This window comes from Eschscholzia californica, unplaced genomic scaffold (genome assembly GCF_041429995.1).
Source record: "Eschscholzia californica isolate CP2 unplaced genomic scaffold, dmEscCali1.0.p SCAF_5, whole genome shotgun sequence".
In the NCBI taxonomy this organism is placed as follows: domain Eukaryota; kingdom Viridiplantae; phylum Streptophyta; class Magnoliopsida; order Ranunculales; family Papaveraceae; genus Eschscholzia; species Eschscholzia californica.
The window spans coordinates 52,314,121-52,336,234 of NW_028238472.1; the positions used below are offsets into that span (position 1 = coordinate 52,314,121).

At 35.6% G+C, this 22,114-nt stretch overlaps 3 protein-coding genes across 5 annotated transcripts; 1 reads left to right on the plus strand and 2 right to left on the minus strand.

Annotated features, from left to right (window-relative positions):
* Positions 1 to 319: 319 nt before the first annotated feature.
* REV7 (DNA-binding HORMA family protein) lies at positions 320 to 3,123 on the minus strand. 2 transcript variants are annotated; one of them, XR_015224881.1, is made up of 6 exons: positions 2,912 to 3,123; positions 2,748 to 2,828; positions 2,493 to 2,605; positions 1,395 to 1,584; positions 1,064 to 1,323; positions 320 to 968 (listed from the first exon to the last, which is right to left on the minus strand). XR_015224881.1 is itself a non-coding variant. In XM_086638910.1 (6 exons), the coding sequence occupies exons 1-5, from the start codon at positions 2,943 to 2,945 to the stop codon at positions 1,104 to 1,106; spliced, it is 645 nt and encodes a 214-aa protein (XP_086495036.1). In that variant the 5' UTR covers positions 2,946 to 3,123; the 3' UTR covers positions 320 to 968; positions 1,064 to 1,103. The 2 variants fall into 2 exon arrangements, 1 of the variants encoding a protein (XP_086495036.1); XM_086638910.1 differs by having other exon boundaries at positions 1,064 to 1,330.
* A 10,041-nt stretch (positions 3,124 to 13,164) lies between these two features.
* LOC147540469 (uncharacterized) lies at positions 13,165 to 15,549 on the plus strand. Its single transcript, XM_086644676.1, has 2 exons — positions 13,165 to 14,158; positions 15,197 to 15,549. Exons 1-2 carry the CDS (start codon positions 13,839 to 13,841, stop codon positions 15,258 to 15,260), a joined length of 384 nt encoding a protein of 127 aa, XP_086500802.1. The 5' UTR covers positions 13,165 to 13,838; the 3' UTR covers positions 15,261 to 15,549.
* Positions 15,550 to 17,314: 1,765 nt separating this feature from the next.
* On the minus strand, positions 17,315 to 21,507 carry LOC147540470 (pumilio homolog 12-like). Of its 2 annotated transcripts, XM_086644730.1 has the most exons (6): positions 21,209 to 21,507; positions 19,509 to 20,698; positions 19,253 to 19,415; positions 18,271 to 18,434; positions 17,898 to 18,156; positions 17,315 to 17,818 (listed from the first exon to the last, which is right to left on the minus strand). In XM_086644730.1, the coding sequence occupies exons 2-6, from the start codon at positions 20,696 to 20,698 to the stop codon at positions 17,711 to 17,713; spliced, it is 1,884 nt and encodes a 627-aa protein (XP_086500856.1). In that variant the 5' UTR covers positions 21,209 to 21,507; the 3' UTR covers positions 17,315 to 17,710. The 2 variants fall into 2 exon arrangements, with proteins under 2 accessions (XP_086500856.1, XP_086500855.1); XM_086644729.1 differs by lacking the exon at positions 21,209 to 21,507 and having other exon boundaries at positions 19,509 to 20,827.
* Positions 21,508 to 22,114: the final 607 nt, after the last annotated feature.

Consider the following 22,114-nt stretch of genomic DNA (forward strand, 5'->3'; position numbering starts at 1 on the left):
GTTTATTATATTTTTTCTCCTTTTCAGACTTTTAGTAGACAATGCTTTTGTTTTATATTTTCAATCTTCTTTTCGATGCAGAACGATTTTTCTAGTTGGAAGTTGAGACGGACCTACTCTTTCTGACGAGACGATGTTTTTCTCTACTTCAAATATGTGAATAAAAAATTGTGATTCTCGATAAGATCTCGCTAGATACAGTATCGCAAAAGCTAGAATAATGTCATTCTTGATTTTATACAAAATCATACATTGGAGTAAAAGATTAAGAAATAAGAAGTTGACCTAAAAAGTAAAAAGCTCACAATGAAAGCATCAATAAGGGCTTAAAATTTTAGGGTTTTATTAAGTACAGTCAAAGTAATATGGTGTAAATACACTAACCAATGTTTAATACATATGCCGCAATCATTTAAAACTATAGTCGAGGCCATCCTTGAAGTTGAAAGTCAAGATAAAATCACAATCGACTAAAGTCTCTGAGTAATCAAGAAAATACATGAAGTCGGCTGATAGAGGTGCTATTCTACTACCACATTATATAGTCATTTAGTCTTCAACCGGTCGAAGATTCACAAAGTCATCAAATAAAATTGATAATCGTTTACAACACGTAATCTTTTGCAATTTAAAATCAATGGAATTTTTTAAATAAGTGAAAGAGTTTGGTCTTGCTATAGAGTAGAAAAATGTTTTTGCACTTCTTTTGGGACTCCATAGAAAAATTGAAGGTTGACTTTTTAAGGAAGATCTTCTTGCTTGATTCTTGTTCTATTATTAGATCTATCATTTTGGGCTTGGGAAGGTTTTGGGCTGACTTGTTTTTCTTGACCGGACACGATCAGGGTTGAAAGCCCTAATGTCCATCGGAATTTACTACTTGACCGCTCCAAGCACTGACCCGTTTTTGACCCGTATGGACCACTCGCTCTCCGAAGTAGACAAGATCCATTCTCAACCTTATTGACCTAAAATATTTATCAAGTAGAATCAGAACTAGAAGCAATGCAATCAAAGAGCAGTAATTGGTCTATCAAATAGTTGGAAATGATAATTAAATTACCTATATGGTTCTTAGGGTTAGCATTGTCGAAATGATCCTCCTACGACTGGGGTGGCTTCGAGTTTTCCTGAGATTTTGGTTCAGACAAACTTGGGTGTTCCAAATATAACTGAACTGACAGAGGTTCACTGCTCATTGACTTAATCGGGGTTATAACTGGAAGCTGATGCCACTGCTTCGTGTCAGTTGGAATCCATAATTGTGACTCACTTGTCGTAGCCTCCTGAGGAAGGGCACGGAAGTACGCCGTTATCTCCCACCTACAATCTGTTATACCATTAGAAGTGGTAAAATACACTTTCTCTCTCTTCTAGCTAGGTAGTTCACATACCACTAGAATGAACTTTAGTGAGAGGTTCAGACACCAAAAGCTTAACCAAGAACGACCTCAGGGCGAACTCTAGATTAGCTTCTTCTACATCAGACCCATAGGACGTATTTATCGTGAACTTGAATACGAATCTTTCAACTGGGATACTATCATTATTGAAGAATATAACTGCAACTCTTTCGACCAAACCCTAATTTGGAAGCAAAAAAATTAGACTTTTTAGTGCAAATGATTGTACAAAAGAGAGATGAAAACCAAATGCACAAGATTTCATTATTAACATTCGTAGTTTGACACCAATTCGATTAAATCTAACTGCAAGTAGCTCAAAATATGAAATATTGCCGAATTCTAACCTAAAGAATTTGCAGAAATTAATGCTAATCCAAAAGGTCTAACTTCTAAGCCTAGCTACGGGTGGGAAAAAAGACCGGATACCCGCAACCCAGACGGGTCAATTCGTGATGTACCATACGTACGCACCACCTAACTCATGTATTCCCGGCCCGTCAGACATGTAGTTAGCATTCGTGACATGGGCAAGGACCCCGACCGAGTGACCATTATCGATTAGCTCACATCCATATGAACTACCCCTGAAGAACCAAATTTTCTCACCCTCTATTATCTTCTCCAACCTTCTTCCCTTCCATCTTCATGTTCTTTTTTGTTCTCCTATATATTTCATAATTGTTCAAATTTCTCTTTCGGCCTCTCTAGTCTGTACTTATTGTACACATATTTCGTGACCCTGAATCTCAAAGATTGAAGTCTCAACTTTGTATTTTGGATACCATATCAAACTGTATATTGATGAGATTAAATTGTTGTTATTTATCGTTCTTTCTTTTCCAATTGCACGGTACCAATGGCGATACCCGACTAGTCCACCAACCAGTTAGTCGGGGTACTGTCATGAAATGTGAAATACGCCGAACTGGATCGGCACAAGTACCCTAATGGTCACACAACTTTGGTCAGCCCTCGAGCCATCCGCCCGGACCAGTTCCCACCCCTAAGGTTAGGTACCATTAGCAAAAACACTAAAATCGTTCTATTTCGATAAGAATTCAAAATATTATAGGGAAAAATGATAACCTTTTGGATAAAGGGTTGAAGCCCTTTGACAGATGAATGAATATAATCTCTGAGTTCCGGGTGCCGGGAACTTTGAACTACAATGTTCATATAACGCCTCCGTTCAAAAGCCCCTAACAACACAAACAAGAAATTCAAGTTCAAGAACAAAATTCAAATCCAGTTTCTCTAAAATCAAACACTTCAAATCCTTTAAAATTATATATTTTGATAGCAAAATTTGAAATTTTGAAGGAAATGGAGAGAGATTCGTACCAGATGGGTAAATTCCTTTGAGGAAAACAACTGAATTAATGGCGACTTCAAGAAATTCGACAAGAATCCTAGCTATGTCACCTATAACCATATCAAAATGAATGGAATTATACAGTAGTGATGAAAACAAACTTGTTAGAATCTTAATTGAAAGAAGAACAAACCTTGGGGAGACTGTTGACGATCTCTTCGGTCCATTTCTAGGGTTTTATTTCTTCCCCCAAAGTGGAAGTGATTCAGACTCGAATTGGGGGTTTTCAAGATTTGAAGTTGCGCCAATTATTGGTTCTACTACCAGTAGTTAGGTCCAACGTGGGTCGGATGGGCCGGTTAGAACCCTGCCCGAGTTTGATTTGTTTGTTTGGTTCATTTGGGTACATAAATCCCCGGAAATCTACTACATTTTAAGACTTTTAATTAGGTTAGCTCGCGGCTTTGAGGAATAAATAAAAATCTCTGGAGAATAAAGATTTTGTCAATTCAAATTGACTTAAGAAATATATTTATTTTTTAGTCCAAAAATAAATTTGATTGATTTTCAGTTCTTAATCTTCATCTTTACCTCAATCCCTACCACCACCATAGTTTCCCGCCACACCACCATTTTTTTCTCTTCCCCTCTCCCTTCATCTCCTCTCACTTATCTTACTCCAAAATCTCTGATAAAGCACTACAGAAAATAATAAGTCGACTTCAACATCACATAACAATGAAAATTCTTAAACTTTCTAAAGCAACCCATTGTTTTATGTTAGAGAAAGTTACTTGATGAATGATCTGGTTCTCAATCCACTTCCATTCAACTTCACATAATAATGAAAATTCTTAAGCTTTCTTAAGTAACCCAGAAAACGATGAAACCCCTAAATGTATAGGACCCCCCATTCCTAGATTCTCTCTTGTAACAAAATCTAAACCAACCCTAAATTCCTATTCTCCATTGCTCCATTAATTTCTCATATTCTCTCTTTGTAGAAACTAAACTCATCCTAGATTTTTGTAAGAAACATTAGGGTTTTTAGAGACTAGAGAAAGAAAGAGGAAGAAACTGTTGTAAATTAAATGTGTGGTGTCTCTTAATCACTGTTTTTTCGACCACCATAAGTGTGAGAAGGAAGGAGGGAGAGAAAGTAAAAAATGGTGGTGGCCTGGTGGCCGGAAATTATTGTAATGGTTGAAGGAGGGAATTTTGGGTGAAGGTGAAGATGAATATTAAGGACTACAAAACAATCAGATTTATTTTTGGACTAGAAAATAAATATGATCCTTATGTCAATCTCAATTGACTTAGTCTTTATTTCCCGGAAACTTTTTGTTATTCCCCAAAGCCGCGACCTTAGGTTATGTGTTTGTATAGACCAGGGTCTCCCGTGCTGCTGATGATATGACGATATGTGAGTCACGACTTTAAAATGCGTTACTGAGACAGAGCGTCTGATCTTTTTTTAGCAAAATGCCATACTTCTCTTTCATATATGTTAAATTACTTGACAACTTTAAAATACGTCAAGATTAATGATCATCATGTCTTTCAGCTATAGTATACGCTATCGTGAAGACTATCGCATGGATAACATGTTATATGATTGTGCTGATTAGTCTTGTAGGACTTTACGACTTTAAAACATGTTAAGTAAGAAAGGGTGCCTAGTCCCCGTCTACCATTGATGTGGAGTTAGATTTTACATTAAGTATGTTCGATAGAGTTAGTGTTAGGAAAGTGTTGGGTTATTAAGTCAAAGCTAGGTAAAATATGTAATTCCAATATGCTTTTACAATTATACTCCAACAGAGAATCACTTGTGAGGAATTGAGGGAAACAAACTCAATCATGAAATACACTTCTTTCCTATCAAATGCAAGTTTAGTTCAACAAAAAAAAAAGGCAACCTTAGTAAACAAATAGTGATTTATATCTCACCCTAAAACCATAGTAAATGTCAATGGAGTGGTGATACAACGGTCATAGTCGACAAGCATTAGGTGGATAATGAATGTGGACAAGATGAACATGGCATAAGATGGCTCGTAGTTTGATCTGCACTTGGTATTTCAAAATTTTCTTCGTTCCTAGGGTACTAGTTTTCTTTTGATTCTCTCATCGTTAATTGGCTTGCATTTTTCATTTTCGGAAAACTTTATAGGCCCATCTTTGCTAAACCAGACCTCTTTATCTGGCAAATTGACTTTCAAGCCTTTTCGCTTATTCATCATAGCCCTATACCAAAATATAGAGATATCCAACAGATAAAGCCTAAGCTCACTAGAAAGATCAACAAGAGTGATAGTCTGGCCAGCCACAATCTGGAGTGAATGAATCTCGGCTGGGGTCTGTGGCCTGACAAAATTTAGAAAGAGAGAATTTTCTCTCTCTAAATCCTATCCGGCCACATACCCCGGCAAGGGTTCAACTAGATTGTGGCCGAGCAGAATCCCATTTTCCAAAGATCAAAATAAAGATGCCGCGCAACTGAAATGAGAACCATAGTAAAACTCACATCTCAGCAATCATCAAACCCTAGTTTATATGAAACTTCATCACCAAACTCTGTAACAAATCTATTCAGAAATTATATAAATGGAACGGGAAATGCTAAACCCACATCCAAAAAACCGACAAAAGTCCAAGAATTTTACCACGGAATTTGCATCTCCAACTGATCATTTGTCGGCAAGTTATAAACCCTAAACAGACAATCAATGAAGGACCTAAAACTGCAACGACCCGTGTCGCAGAAATATCATTTTCACATTATAAACAGAAAATACTCTATATTTCGCAAAATTATTTCTTCAAGGAGATATGTATCAACAGACATCAAGAATAACATATAGAAGCGTATCAAGAACATGCACAGATCACAGTTTCACCACAAACAAAGTGAAGAATGAATAGTAACACCACAACACACTTATACGGAAATAGCGAGGCTATAATGAAAGACTTAAATATGAACAAAATCAGAAGCACTGGTACCTGTTAGACGTTGAGTAACTGCAGTGAAAGGGAAATCTGTATGTACAGAGGGGTAACCCGTCTGTACATACAGACCTCTCACATGAGAGGTTTACTGAAGGCTGTCCGCAGGCTCACCCGTGGCTAATAGCCCACAACTGTCTCATGTGAGAGGTTTGTACATACAGACGGGCTACCCGTCTATATACACCCCCCCCCCCCCTCCGAATATGCTTAGAGATCTTGACCTCTTAGGTAACAAAAGAGAGTCAGTGACTGACTGAGTGTGCAAGAACTGAGTAGAATTGCGATAGAGCAAGATATCGAACAGTGTATGATAGGCACAGTATATAAGAAAAATAAATCAGCAGATTAGTTCTGAAAGATGTTTAGATGTGCAAAACTTGAAGGTAAAAAAACAAATAATGATATTTCTGAGGCTAAGGTCAAGTTCGCCGACAACGATAAAATATTGGGAGTGATTTGCTATATATTAGATGTGTGTGCATATGTTCTAGACAGTGATACACTATATATCAACAACATATCAGATATCCAGCATATCCACAAGAACCGATAAACAATATTTTGAAGAGAATTCATGATAACTACATAATGCTAGGGAGCAAGGCAGTAGTACAGTGCTGCTCCCAATAATAACAAAAGTTTCACTTGTGTTGGTGGATAAAAAACTGTCTCCTCTTCCTCTCTCTCTCTCCTAGGTTTTCAAGAAAAAAAACAACCTTTAACTTTCTAGGGATTCCGGTGAAGGGATCTCCCTTCACCGGCTCAGATCTGTTATCCTGTCTCCTCTTCCTCTCCTATTGCTTTCGTTCCTCCCACCAACCACCATCAATGAAGATGAAAATCAACTACTCATAACCAATACAAGTCTTTATCTTCATATCCATAATAGAATCAACAATATCCTTTCAATCTTCTTTCATCTTTGAGAGAGAAAGGGGTTAACGGGATAGAGGGAGAAATACATAACTTTATGGGTGAACATCAAAAGAAGAAGCCAATGACGAGCAACAAGAACAAGGGAAGGCTAAGAAATCATTTCTTCTTCTAGACCTGCTTAGATATATGTAGATCTGATATACATCCTTACATATAGTAGTATTAGATGTTCATAATTATCTCTTGATTTTCCTAGTCTGTTTTCTTTTTGTTGTAATACCTAGTCTGTTCTTTTAATTCATCATTAGACTTGTTGTTTTAGATTTCAGGAACAAAGGTGTGCAATTTCGAATTTCATTAACGTGTTGGCGGTTTTTCTAGGGTGAAGGCGGTTTTCCGACGATGAAGGCGGTTTTCCGACGACAAAGGCGGTTTTCCGACGACAAAGGTGGTTTTCCGGCAACAAAGGTGGTTTTCTGGCGAATGTGACGGGAATGTAAATTAGTTTTCTTAAATTGTATTATCAGTTATTTTGGTGACCTTTAGGGTCTTTTCATTCGTGATCTTTAGGATCTTCTCATCCTTTTTCTATCTTTTTTCGTCAGAGTCTAGTCCCATTTCTGTCTTATTCATGAGGTACTTTGCATTTAAAGGTATGCAACTCTCATGAAGTTGGAAGAGAGAAATAACAATCACATCCATGTAAACAATGTGATTTTTATCACTTATGAATGGAAATTGATTCCCGTGGCTTCAAAAAAAAAAAAAAACTACCAACAAAAGTCAATAAGCGTAGCTCGTCTGTACATACAGACCTCTCACATGAGAGGTCTTACCGAGGGTTGTCCTCGGGTTTAACCCGTACTGACCCACCCACAATCATCTCATGTGAGAGGTATGTATGTACACACGGGCTACCTGTCTATACACACAGCAGGCCCCAGAATATGACTCCAGTGCTGCCACCAATAAAGACAAAAGTTCCACTTGAAAACCAGTTACTCTTTCAGTCAATCCTATTTCGATTGTTAAGGAATAACAGTCAATAAGCGAACATCTTTGTTTTTAATGGGAGCATCACCAAAGTAAAACCTTGTTAGAGGTAGTCCTTACTCCTTAGCATTTCTGTACGATATACATAGTTTTCTTGTTATCCTGCTGCATTGAATCACAGAGGACTTTAATTTACTAACAAATAGAATTCCACAAACTAACTCTTATAGACACTCAAACTATTAGTCGTCCAAAAGACTGAATGACATCAAGACTCAAGAGATAATATAGAAGCCAAAAGAAAACCATCAAAAGATTAGAAGATGACTAAAATCTCACTTTAAAACAACAACAAAGGAAAAGCCTTTCCTCTTGTTCATCTCAAATACATAAAATAGGATGATGACAACTTCGACAAGTACAGCAACCAACTATTTAGAGTTTTTAAAACAAAGCAAAAGAGAGGCCAAAACCAGAAGTCCTATTAGGTTAAGAAACTACCTTTTGCTATCCAAACCAAGCCAATACCTGCAAAAGCAAGCTAGACCAATGCCTTTCTGTCAGTGCCTAGTTACCGAAGGACTAATAAATTTTCTTGAAGTCTTTATGAGTCTTCAAGTTTTGTTTGTCGGAACTTGTGTTGGTTTCATAGAAATCCATTTTTTTCTATAATCATAGTGAATTAGAAAACTAGGTTTAATATTATAGAAAACTAACACAACTAGAGTTGTATACTTCTATGTATCATGAGAAACATAAGGTGTAAAACCAAGATATTGCAAAACACTTGTCCATATCGAAAGCAATTATTGGACAAATCGTGAGCCCTAAAAACATGGACGTATGTCATTGATGATATTCCAAAGCTTAAGAAATACATGTAGAGATGCAATACACGAAAGACGCTCTTTTATCCAAACTAATAATATACCTCCATCGAGGGTTTCAAAGAGAGTTAATTCCTCGAGCAATAGACACGCCTATATCATAAGGGAAAGAAATCTGTATGTACAGATGGGTAGCCCTTCTGTACATACAGACCTCTCACATGAGAGGTAAACTGAAGGTTGTCCACGGGTTCAACCCGTGGCTAATAGCCCACAGCTATCTCATGTGAGAGGTCTGTATGTACAGACGGACTACCCGTCTATATACACAACACCCCCGAGAATATGCTTAGAGATTTGCAGTATATGATAGGCACGAGTATGTAAGACAAAGAAATGTGTAGATTAGTTCCGAAAGATGTTTAAATATGCAAAATTTGAAGGATAAAAAACAACAATGATATTTCTGAGGCTAAGGTCGAGTTCACTGACAGCGACAAGCTATTGGGAGTGATTTACTATATATTAGATGTGTGTGCATCTCTTCTAGAATGATACACTATATATCAACAACATACAAAATATCCTGCATATCCACAAGGAGCGATAAACAATATATTGAAGATACATTGTGATAACTACATAATGCTAGGGAGCAAGCCCCACAAGGCATTAGTCCAGTGCTGCTCCCAATAACAACAAAAGGTTACACTTGGTAACCAGTTACTTGTTCCTGTTTCGATTATTAACTACTAACAAAGATCAATAAGTGTAGATTTTCGTCTTACTGGGAGCAGCACCTAAGTAACCTCTTATAGGTTTTAGCTCCTAGCATTTCTCTACAATAAATAGACAAATGACATAGCCAAAATGAACTACTGCCTTCTACTATTCCTTAATCAAAAGATTAACTTTTATAGACACTTCAAAACTATTAATCATCTGAAAAACTGAATGACATCAAGAGATTATAAAGAAACTATATAAACCATCAAAAGATTAAAAGATAACTAAGAACAATTCAGAACCTAAGACAATTCGAACCTATCCTGGGTTAGGTTTGGTTCCCGCCCAGAAAAATGCTGGTCATAGGCTCCATAGCTGGACCACTGCACACAGTTTTGGGTATAACTAGGCTGTTCCAAAACAACAACAACGGAAAAGCCTTTTGTCTTGTTCAATGTTCATCACAAAAACATAAAATAGGATGACGAGTACATCAACCAACTATTTGGAGTTTTTGGAAGAATGCCGAAGAGAGGCTGAAACCAAACTCCTACTTGGTTGAAAAACTACCTTTTTGCTGTCCAAATCAAGCCCAAACCTGTAAGAAGCAAGCTAGCCCCTATTACTTTCCAAAGAAGACCATTTCCTTTCTGTCGCCGCCTTATTTCCAAGGGCCTATTAAACGTTCTTAAAGCCTTTTCTTCAGGTTTTGTTTGTCATAACTTGTGTTTGTTTTATCAAAATCCAATTTTCTATACGAAGTATACCAAGAATTTTTGTATAATATTAGTCAATAAGGAAAGTTATGTCTAAGATTATAGAGAACCAAAGCAACTAGAGTTCTATATATCACGAGAAACATAAGGTGTGAAACCAAGACATTGCAATAACACTTATCCACATCGGAAGAGATCATTGGACAAATCATGATCCCTAAATCATGGACATACGTAATTGATCATATTCCGAAACTTAACAAGTACATGTAGAAACGAAATATAAGAAAGACCCTCTTTTATCCAATTTAAAGTGCTCCTCCATCGGGGGTTTCATAGAGAGTTAATTCCTCAAGCAATAGACGCCTAATATTATAGACCACTAGGGTAATATAAATCAAACGCAATGCTATGCCCGGCCACTATCCCGACTGAATCACGGCCAGGGTATGTGGTTGGACATGATTTAGAGAGAGAAAGTGTGTCATTTTTCTCACTAAATCATGGCCGGCCACATACCCCGGGCGGTATTCAGCCAGGATAGTGGCCAGGGCATGCACTCATTTTTCAATATAAATTGCAGGAACCATGATGTCTAAATTCAGAAAAAAATAAAGAAAAACCAAAATCTGAACCAAAAATTGCTACGAATAAGAACTAATTAATAAGAATTATCATTTACAGCTTGGTAAAGTCTTAACTTATTATGTAAAAAAAAAGTTAGGGTTTAGTTGTTTTCCCAATCCATGATTCCATTCCACTAAACAACAAGAAATTCCCAAAATTTGTCTTCATTTAATAACTATAAGCCCTACCCATAACTAAAAATCAATAAAAAGTCACCAAATTTAGGTCTAAAATCATAAATACAGAATCAATCTCCATAAATTTTACTCAGCTTCCATAAATATATCAATTAGGCCAACAAGAATATACAGAAATAGAATACAAAAACAATAAAATCAACATGATTTAATGTGTTTAGAGAGAGAGAGAGAGAAATACTATACAATATCAATCGGAATGAGAATCGTCTGGATCGTAATAATTAGATGAAGATGATGAATCGGAGGAGGAATCGTAATTGATGTAAGAAGAAGAAGGTGGAGGGAAACAAAAGAAAGTCCATATACAAAGAGCAAGACGACCTAATTGTTGTAAAGGTAAACAACAGATTAGATCTAATACTTGTTCGCTGTTTAATCTATCTGGATTACAAGCTAAGTATTGACATAAATTTGCTGATAGATTTGCTACACTTAATAAGATTACACTGCTGAATACCATCTTCTCTCTCTCTCTCTAGCTTCTCTCTCTGCTCTAATGGCGGATTTTAGGGTTTGTTTGGTAATATGTTCTTATTTTGCAGAAAGAATTCCAATCCAATTTTAGAGGTTTTTTTGTTTTTGTTATCTGGAGAGCATTTCTCTCTACTTGGAGAGCAAAAAGAAAAATTCTAAAGCATTATTATATAGGATTTGACATGGGATATATTTTTTTTTTTGTAAAAGGGTAGAAAAAATATTGAGTGATGATTTTGGAGCACTATAATCTTTGAGTTAGAAGTAGGAACTAATGTGGATTAAGTTGATTGTCGACTATGTAGACATACGTCATTAACATGGATCAGAGAAATAGAGTTGCGAGAGAAATAATCTTTAATTTAACAGTACAAACTGATGTGGATCAAAATTGACTATCAACCACATTAACAATAGACTAAAGATGTCAACATTGGTGAGAGACAGAGAGTCTGGAAAGTTGGTTGGTCGACGGCGAGTGATGGGAGCAAGAGAGAGAGACAGAAGAGAGATGAACTGGGTGAGAGAAAAAAACAAACTAAGAGAGAAAATAAAAAATATTAAAAAAGATAAACAAAACATACAAGCTATTAAAATATATATGGAGTTATTAGGATTTTGTAAAAGTTGGACATAGTAACACAGAAATTGTTAAAAGTGATACATGATATATGTGTTGGATCACTTTGGATTCTTGTAAAGAAATGAGAAAAGATAGAATAAAGAAAATCAATTATTGATTGAGAAAGGGTCCCATGAGGTTCTACTTTGGTACACCAAGCTTGTCATTCATAATTTTTCTACCTAATGTTGATTTGATCTCAAATTTAGAATTGTATAAGAGATGGCATAATTATTTGGTAATTCTGTCTCACGATTTTTAAAGATCTCACTATAGAAAAGTGCTTAATCTCATAAGAGCACCACAATTCATTTCACAACGGATGTGAGTTTGTTTACAACAACAATAGTTCAGATGTATAAGACCAGTTCTACAATAATTCTTTCAAGGTCAGCGTGACTTTTTTAACAAAAAAAAAAGGTCAGCGTGACTCAGACCATCTTAAGATTTTATTTCATTGAAAAATGGAACTCCATGTGATTAGATAATGACTAAATATTCATATAACTTAGTTCAACAAAAAAAATCATGCAACTTATGTTATGATTACTACATAAAAACTCGAGCAGATTAATATTTTCTAATTATTGAACTTTGACTATAAGTACTCAAGAAAATTGGCAATTTACCACATAAAAATTAGTAATTGAAATTACGGTAACCGATAGTTGTAAAAGTACAATTCTAAGATTAGCGAAATTGTGTTTAGATAATATTCACTTCGAAAAATATTCTCGTGATTTAAAAAGAAAATTAAACTATTCCTCGCTTTTAGCTCATATTTCCCTCGATGATGTCGATATCTTTGTCGTAGAACTATTATCTCATTTTGGTATCGAGTCCGATAATAACATATACTATAGTTTAATAGGTGAGATCGAAGTCGGTCAAAATAGAGTGGCTAAAAATACCAAAAGCCAAAGAAAAATTAATCCTAACTATTAATACAAATCTCGAACTAGCAGAATTACGTGGAATGAAATAGTTGTCTACGCATAGTCAAATTGATGATGTGTCATGCTCATTTTCCATTGGCTACAGTATCATCATGGTCATGTTAAAAATTATTTTTTAAGAAGTTCTTGATGGATTCTTGACAGAAAATTCGATACGGTTTTTCATGATGGGAGTGAAAGCGAGTATGGATCACGTCACCTTGATGTGATGTTGAAGCTTCTCTATAGACTTTGACTAGTTAGAAAGGCGATAATATAATAGAATTCAAGTGAGTTTGCTCACTCTTAAAAAAAAAAAAAAAAAAAAAAAAAAAAAGTGAGTTTGCTTACTAGATTGTTCCCATATATGATTAAGAATCTCATATTATTATTTTTTTTGATATTTCTTCCTTTTGACAATTGGATTTGTTGTTCCCCACCACCATCCAACATTTTTTTGGGTACAAACTTACAAATGTTGGATTGTCTTCCAATAGGGTGATGTGCTATATTGGTTGCTAGATTTTTCACAGTAAAAAAAAATGGGGTTTTAGGAGAGAGGGTGGGTATTATGTTAGTCATTCATAAATCTCTTTTCCTCTAATGATAAGGGAACAAATTGGCTTTTTCATACAAATCAAAAGTAACATAGAATTTGTAGGATATTCAGAAATTAATTTTTCTGATTATGAAGATCTGTCTGATCATGAAATTAAACTAACATAGACAACTCTTTTACAATTTAGGGCTTATTTTAGGCCTCCCCATTTCTTCAAATTTGCATGTTAGTTTAATTTCATGATCAGACAGATCTTCAGAATCAGAAAAATTAATTTCTGGGTATCCTACAAATTCTGTTTTCCTTCTAAATTTTATTCCTTTTGGGTGTTTACAGCTAGTGCTGAAAAAGGAGAAGAAAAGTTAGGGTTTCTTTTTTTCCTTTGCAACCATTGAGAAGGGTTCCTTACTCAAAAGATTGAATCTTTATTGTTCTTTTATGGGTTTCATCTGAAATTTTAGGTTAATTCTGGTTTTGAACAGAATGAAATAGCTGAATTTTTTAGTTCATGAAATGGGTTGGATGAAATCAGTTTGATTTTAAAGAAAATTTCATGAGGCTTTTGTTCTGTAAAATTCATTGTCCTTCTTTCATTTGTTTTTGTAAACCCTCATCTCTATCTCCTCCCCCATTGGAGAAGAACCCTAATGTTCTTGAAACCCTAACTCCATTTCCTGATTCTTCTAGTGAGTTATCTAATGAGACAATTGAGGAGGAAAAGAAGAAACTAGATGAAATTATACTAACAAGTAGTCTCAAGAAGCCTTCTTTAGAGTCCACCAATGGTGTCGGGAAAAACGTCGAAAAGAGGAGAGTTCATTGGGTTGATTCAATAGGGCAAGAACTAGCTCAGATTAAGGAGTTTGAACCCAGGTTATATACAATCTTCTGATTTTATTTTTGGTATTGAGTTTCTTATGTTAATTGTGAATGAAATTATTGATCGAAAATTTATTTTAGTGTATGTCATGTGTTCATGGTAGATTCATCAAGATCTAGTTCCGCACATATTAGCCGAATTGCTCGCGATCAGTTTCCTTGCTATTAAGTTTGTGGTCGTCTAACTCGAAACCATTTAGTAATGAGTGGAGAGACCCTAGATGTTATAGTTTTGGTCACGAGCCTTCTCATTGTCCTTGTGGGACTATTCCGTCAAGCCTCATGTGTTGCCTTTTTTAGCCTAACACGTGTCTTTTTTGTTTTGAGTCATGGGTATGTATGATTGTTAGGCCTGTCACCTGTGTGTGGTTGTAGCTCTGCTACCATATTAAATTTACAGCAGTCAACTCATAACGCTTGGGAACTAGCATAGACGCCCTGGATATTATGTTCTTGGTTGTCAGACTACCATTTGGAACTATTTTGACACTTTCAAGGATTAAAGATAAGCGAAGTAGCTAAAGTTCGCTTTCTTGGAGTACCTCAAAAACTGTTGAACTCGGAATAGGTGAAGTGAGATTCTTGTTTCTTGTGGTTGAATATGAAAACCAACTCATAGGTTTCATTCAAGTATTCAAGCTCAAGAAATTTATAATTACATATTGAAATTTGTGGAGGCTCTTGCTGTCTTGCACGAGATGGAAGAGCATCGCTTCTTAATTATTATGACCCATTCCTTTCACCAATTTAGCTCTTAATACAAGATCGTTTAAGTTAGATATCTTTGTTACTGAGATAGAAGACTCTAGTGATGATACATTACGAATGTTTTGGGTTTTATGTATGTCATGACTATTGTGACGAATTGACGGTAATCTTACTCAAGTATTGACAAATAAGTTAGTTCATTCCACGGTTCCACCCTTAACCGACTTTGACATCAGTAACTGTTTCTCTCTTAAATTATGATTTTCTTAAAAGTCATAAAGTTATAGTCAAACTAATAAATTCATTCGTTATATCATTCTGCAGTGAATCAGGAGACTCTGACGATGAAGATGACGTTGTTGGAGGCTGTGTTTGTGTTATTCAATAGTAGTGTTACTCAGCCGTTCCTTATCTCATCATTCTAAATTCATTGGCAGCTAATAATTAAAGAAGAAGAATCCATGGGAGAGTATTTTCACTGATTGAACAAAAAAGAAAATTTGAGTTTGGTCTTCAAGCGAGATATAGATGATGATCTTAAGACAGCTTTCCTAGTCGGAATTCTATCTTCAGAGCTTCAATGGAGGATTTCAGCGAGACTGTTTGGTTTTCGAACCAATTTTGCATACAATGTCTGCACTGTTTATGGATAAATGAAACCCTTTTCTTCTTTCTTACATGCGTGTCATTGCTTTCAACTTATCTTCAACTTTTGACATAGTTGAATGGACAACTCTATTCATTTTTTTCCTCGAATTTTCTCGCCCAATTTTAATACCTTAACTATAAAAAAGCCAGGCAAAATCTCACTACGTATATTCACGATAAGTGAGAAAGAGAATTTGTAATACTCCTGACGTTAGCAATAATCGACTCTAGACCAAATCCAACAGGTAGTGTTCTTCGTGAAGGTTCCAAGAGCCAGCCAAAAAGGCCCCGACACTTAAGTTTGAACACCCACATATAACCCAGACTCCAGACATATATAACCTAGACTCCAGACATTCCCTCGAGGACGTAAGTTTGAAGACCGACATATAACCTAGACGTTCCTTCGAGGACGTAAGTTTGAACACCCACATATAACCCAAACTCCAGACACTCCCTCGAGGACTCCAGACATTCCCTCGAGGACGTAAGTTTGAGGACCGACATATAACCTAGACGTTCCTTCGAGGACGTAAGTTTGAACACCCACATATAACCCAAACTCCAGACACTCCCTCGAGGACGTGAGGCTATTTTAGATCCTACTTATTACTGCATTTGTAGGGTTTATACGAATTTAATTCCTAAATTACACATGGGTCGTTCAATATTTCTCAGAACACACATTTAGTCTACCCTAATATTACTATAGGATTTTAAACCAAAATAATAATTATAATGGGTATTTAGTCCAAATTGACCCATCTCTATGGAAAAACAGATCTCTATCATTTCTATTTAATCATAATACCCATTATAACCTTTTATATAAGAAAAAATCCACTTTTGAAAATCAATCCCCAAAATTTTGTTTCTTTTTTTTTTCTCAGATATTTTCGATGGATTTCAAACTTACTATCTGTTTCGCAATATACATGTTATTTAGTATCAATTACGTATATTTCTACAACAAAACACATTTAGTATAGTTAAAGTATGTCTAGATGTCAAAGTTACAGTGTTTTTCTGTTTATTGATTCTTGTTTTGTTTCATAAATAACGTGTTATTTATTGTTAAAGTTTCATACTTTATTTCATTTTTTTATATGTGTCATACATAACACATTATGTATTAACAATGTTTCTTCCAAAAAGAAAAAAGACTAAAAACCTTTTTTTCTGAGAAGATTTGACCTTAATCTCTTTTTAAATTTTATTTTGAGCCTAAAACCCGTGAAATTGCACACACAGCCCAGGCTCTGGATGCTCTATCAAATCTTGTTTTATATTATGTGCATATTATTCAATTCTCTTGTTTTAAGCATAATATCAGAATGACAGAACCTCACTTAATGCACTAGTGGCATAATGTGTAACTTACTCTATATTTTAAATTGTTAAGGTTTTAAAAATATATTTAATAGAAATACACAACCAAGAAAATGTCATTTTTTTTATCAAGTGGTGGTCATTTAATTTGTGGGAAAAGAAAATCTCACCTCTCGAGTCACATGCACTCGAGTGGCATCATAGATCAGTCTCGAGCCAATCTTGCCCGACTAATGAGATATTTCTTCATGAAGAACTGTTGTCCACCACTGTGTGGGATTGTTGTGGGAAACAGTTTATCATCAAGATTCATCCAATGTAATTAAGGCAAATAACTAAAATAGATATAGTTGGGCTTTCAGACCTTCTTCGATGGCGCTAAGAGTCTTTATATAGTCTTTAAAGCCAAGATGGTTAATCGGCAATTTGACGGTTATAGTGCTCCATCGATTCACGACGTATCAATGTCATATATAATAAATTTTATTGGACAACACAAAACTCATCTTTCAACAGAGTTCACACCCATTCATAGAGCTCAAATCAAACTCTTGTACAAAGAATTGCACAAATTATTCTTAAACAGAAACAACATGTACTACTACTAAAACACTAAATCTTCAGATTGCAGAAGATGAACAACACGAAACGAGGAATGATCATCGAAATGCCGAGCAATGTACAAAGCATCAACGTCGTTTTTTTCGTAATCCATCTTCGAATATCTAAAGACCCAAGTTGAAAACAACATAAATACTACATATATTACCCTATATTACGCAGTTTACTGTAATCTTGCAGATAAAAAATAAGATTGGTTATCGACCTACAAAAGTTCTTAAGAAACCCGATAAAACGTCCTTACTTCTTTTGGTTATAGCATTCGAGGAGTTTCTTACAAAACATGAGGGTCTTTATTGCAGGAATGTGTGGCGTCATCGCATTCACCACAGCAGCCCGGACCGCCCCCTGTAAACCATATGACAAACAAACGATCGGGTTAGAACGAAGTAGAGAGAGATTCAGAGAGAGACTGAGAGAGAGTCACCTTAGAGGTATTGAGAGCACTCTGAACAACATAATTTCCAAAAGGGTGCAGCAAAATTTGATCAAAACATGAACCACTTAGAAGTTCTTTGATGATTTGAGAACGACGATCTTCACCACCATATATCAAGCATTTCTCAACCACATGGCTGCTAATTTTCTGTAGAGAGAGGCTTAAATAACAACCTTCAAATTGATTGAGCACAATAGTCGTAGCCCATGGAATCTGAAGTTCTAAGACACATTGAACAACATAGTTCCTGCGTGAAATCAACCGATATTTTATTCAAGTTATTGTACTCTCACGAAAAGAAAAACTTCAAACTCTGAATAGAATGTTTCATGATATACATATAAAGGGAAGATCGAATTACCCGAATGGATCTTGTGCAAGGATAAAGGCATTTGAAATGATCTTGTGGATCAATTGGTGCTTCTGTTTAAAATTTGAAATGAGAAGACACTTTTGAAGTACAACACAACCTTGGCGATCTGTTGAAAGCTCAAAATAGCGTGGAGTCATAGCTTCAAAAAGAATCTGCACAAAGAACAAACAAAGAAACCGCTCGATTGTTAATATGTTGAATTTGATCATAGATTTATATATGTTTATTGCATTTCAATCTGATGCGTCATCTCCAACGTATATACAGCACAACCTAACCTAACCGGGGGTTTGGCTGTGAATCGGCTTGGGCTTTATCTAAGCCCGCACCCACCCCAGAGTTACTTGTCTGAGCCCGACTACATAGAGCATAAGAAATTTCATTCTTTCCCTTGGACATTCATTTATCAAGAACATGAACAATGAGGCAAACCTCCGAATATGCTGATTGCTGACTAAATTCAGAACCCTTGATTTTAATCATAAGTTGGTCGTAAATATGCTAAATTGTGAACAACCTTCGGATTGTGGTTACCAAGTTGGTTTCCACCCTCTAGGTGAAGGGTTCGAGACACAGAGTCATATCCCTTAAAGTATGTTAATCTTTCAAACAAAAAATATGCCGAGTTATGTTGAAATATAGCAAACTACTGGTTAATTGCCAACCACGGAAAAATAGAGTGGTTAAAATGTCAGTTTTTGTAACGAGCACAAGCCTCACTGAAAGAGTGATATGCTTGCAGCGTATGTCACCAAGGTGCAAGGCTTTGTGCACACATCATTGGATGAAGGCATGAACAATAACAAAGTGCATCTAAATTAAAAAAAAATCACCTCAATTACACTCCAATAGAGTATATATATAGTTTTAGACACTTTTTGAGTATGACTGACATAAACAAGAGTCTGAATCCGAAATGGAAAAGGGAAAGAGCTAAAGATAAGCATGCATAGTATGATAAAATGCTCGCCTCGATGTGTTCACGAATTAAATACTGTAAGCAGCGCTGAGCAACATGAGTTCCATTAAGATCTTTCATTAAACGAATTATTCCAGGCTTCAACGAGGAAACCACCACTGCAGATTGCTCCCGAGTCTTAAGTGTTTCTATCACCTTTTGAACAGCTCGGGTCCTGCAATTTCGTAGTTAGAGAAACAGCAATTGAAAGACGAATTAACGAAAAGGTGAATTTCATAAGGTGAATTAAGAGGAAGAAAGTACAGACCCATATGTGTCACTTGAAATTCTAACAAGTTCACCAGGTCTTTTAGTAATAGCATGGAGTATGTGCATCCTCTGAGTTTCGTTACACACTTCGAGCAGTCTTTGAACGAGGTAATTACCAAAAGGATCTAGCATGAGCTCAACAATGTTATCAATTATCTCCAAAAATATTTTCCGGATATCTTCTGGATTACCCTCAACCAACTTCTCTTGAAGAAAGTGACAACCTTTATGATCTTTTGCTAATCGATATATTCGTCCAATGACTTCGTCAACCGACTCATATTTATGTAGCTGTAACTTAGAATATTCGTGTTCCTGACTTCGACTTAAATTCCTGTCGTTTAACATTTTCCCATCGATGTTTAAACGGTTGAGTACTTCATTCACTCTTATAGAACTTGGATTAATAGCTCTTAGTGGGTTCAACCCATTTGACCTTGTAAGAGTCCTTTCAGGAAAAGTGTCTCTTTTCATTCTGTCAAAAACATGAACTGCTTCGAAATCATTTGTTAGAGACGAACGAGTAGAGAAAGTACTCAAAGATGTTTGCCTCTGGTCATGTCCAAATGGACCGCTCTCTTCATTGTCATTGAGTCCTTGAGCAAAGCAATGGCATCCACGAACACCACAACCAGTTATTGCAACTTCAGAAGCATTAAATCTCGGAACACATGCATCATCTATGATAGGCATCTCGAAACGTGGTTGATCAATACTGTTAGTTAAGGGCCTCATTGTCGGGTATTCATACATCCAAATGTTGGATGCACTTAGCTCTTGTGAATTCCCTAACGAATAGTACGACCGCAGATAGGATGAAACAGGAGCACCCGGCACCGGGTACACTGGAACTGCATTTTGCTGCTTCAAAGAGTTTCCATTAGGGCTCAAGCTCAACAAGTTCATACCGTTTAGAGTACTATTGGGTGATGCTAAAGGTGGAAAGATCTCTAAGTCCTTAGAATTCAAGAAAGATGAATTCGGATTCCCATTAGCAACTTCATTCACCCTCAATTGCGTGAATGCCGATGCAACGGATTGAATCTGAGAGAAGCTCATGTCCTTCCTCTTGACATGTTGTTTCGAGTTCACGGGAGGACTTCGAATTCCGGAGGTATCATTAGGTATCTCTCCTAGTAGCCTCTCCAATTCGCCTTTGTCTTGATCAGCCCCTCCCATTCTCCGCATCTACAATTATCCGAATGAGATCAAAGTTTAAAGTTTAGTAAATTCTCAAACTGAAATCAAATTCTTATTAGTCTTAATAACCATTACTTCTAATAAGAACTCAAAATTCACATTGTGAAACTGATAAAAACCCATAAAAAAAACAATAAAGCAGAATTAATATAGCTAGAAACTGAAAAATACCCAATAACCTAAATCAATCTAAAGCCATTAACATAAAAATTGCAGAATTTAGAAGATGACCCAGATTGCAAAATTTTCATCCTAACCCTATTATCCCAATTTTCCAACAAATGCATTAAAACCCTGATCATAAAAAATCAATACCCAACAAATGTATCAAAACCCCTAAAGCCCTGATCATAAAAAATCACTACCCACGATAGAAATGAAACTTATTTTCAAGAAAAAACCTCACAAAGGAAAAAAAAAAAGTGATTAAAGAACATAATCTGAAACTAGAATCAGAAATAAACATGATGAGAAAATGGTAAAGGAACCCCAAAGTACCTGATGAACACTGATTGTACTGTAAAATTGAGAAAAAGAAAGAAAAGTGGGTGGTGAAATTGGAAGAAGAAAATATATAGAAGAAGAAGGGGAGATGAGAAAAGGAATGAAAGTTTCTGAATGGAGAAAGAAATGGAGAAATGGACTTATAAGAGTGAAGCAATATATAACAACCCAACAGAGCCAACAAGGCAACAACTAAATAACCATATCATGCATGCTTCATTTTCTCTCTCTCTCTCTCTTTCACATATTATACACAATACCACATCATACATAAACAATACATTATGTTTAAAGGTTTTTGGGCATCTTAGAATTGTGGCTAAGAAAATGTGAAAATTGAAATAGATACATAATGGTTGTTCAAAGAGAATATTAATTTTCGTAAACATATTTATATATAGATTGGTTTAATTCTAATATTATGTACATATAATCTTTTACACAATATTATTTTAGTTAAAGTTTGATCTCGTCGTCTAATCATTTACTATTCAGTCAATCTTTAGTGTATAATTTTAGTAGCATAATCGTAAAATAATCTAAGATATTTTTTTTTAAAAAGTCAACAATGATAAGAGTATTTTTCTACTCTTAATACTAATATTTAGCTCAATCAGCATAATAGGAAGCCTAATTTAACTTATTCTTCTAGAAGGTCAACAATTCTAACCATATATTTCTACTTACCCCTAATATGCAGATAAATTGGGTGGGGGTAGAAGTTTTCCAATTTTTTTGTTGAGTTTTTATAGGATTTTGTAAAAGAAAATTCACCCCAAATTTTAATTTTATTTCCTTACAGGACTATAAAATAGGAGGGTAGACTTTTTCATTCTTGTTTTTTTTGTTGAAAGCCCTACACATTCCTTGTTGCCACACCATCAATGCAAAATTTGGGAA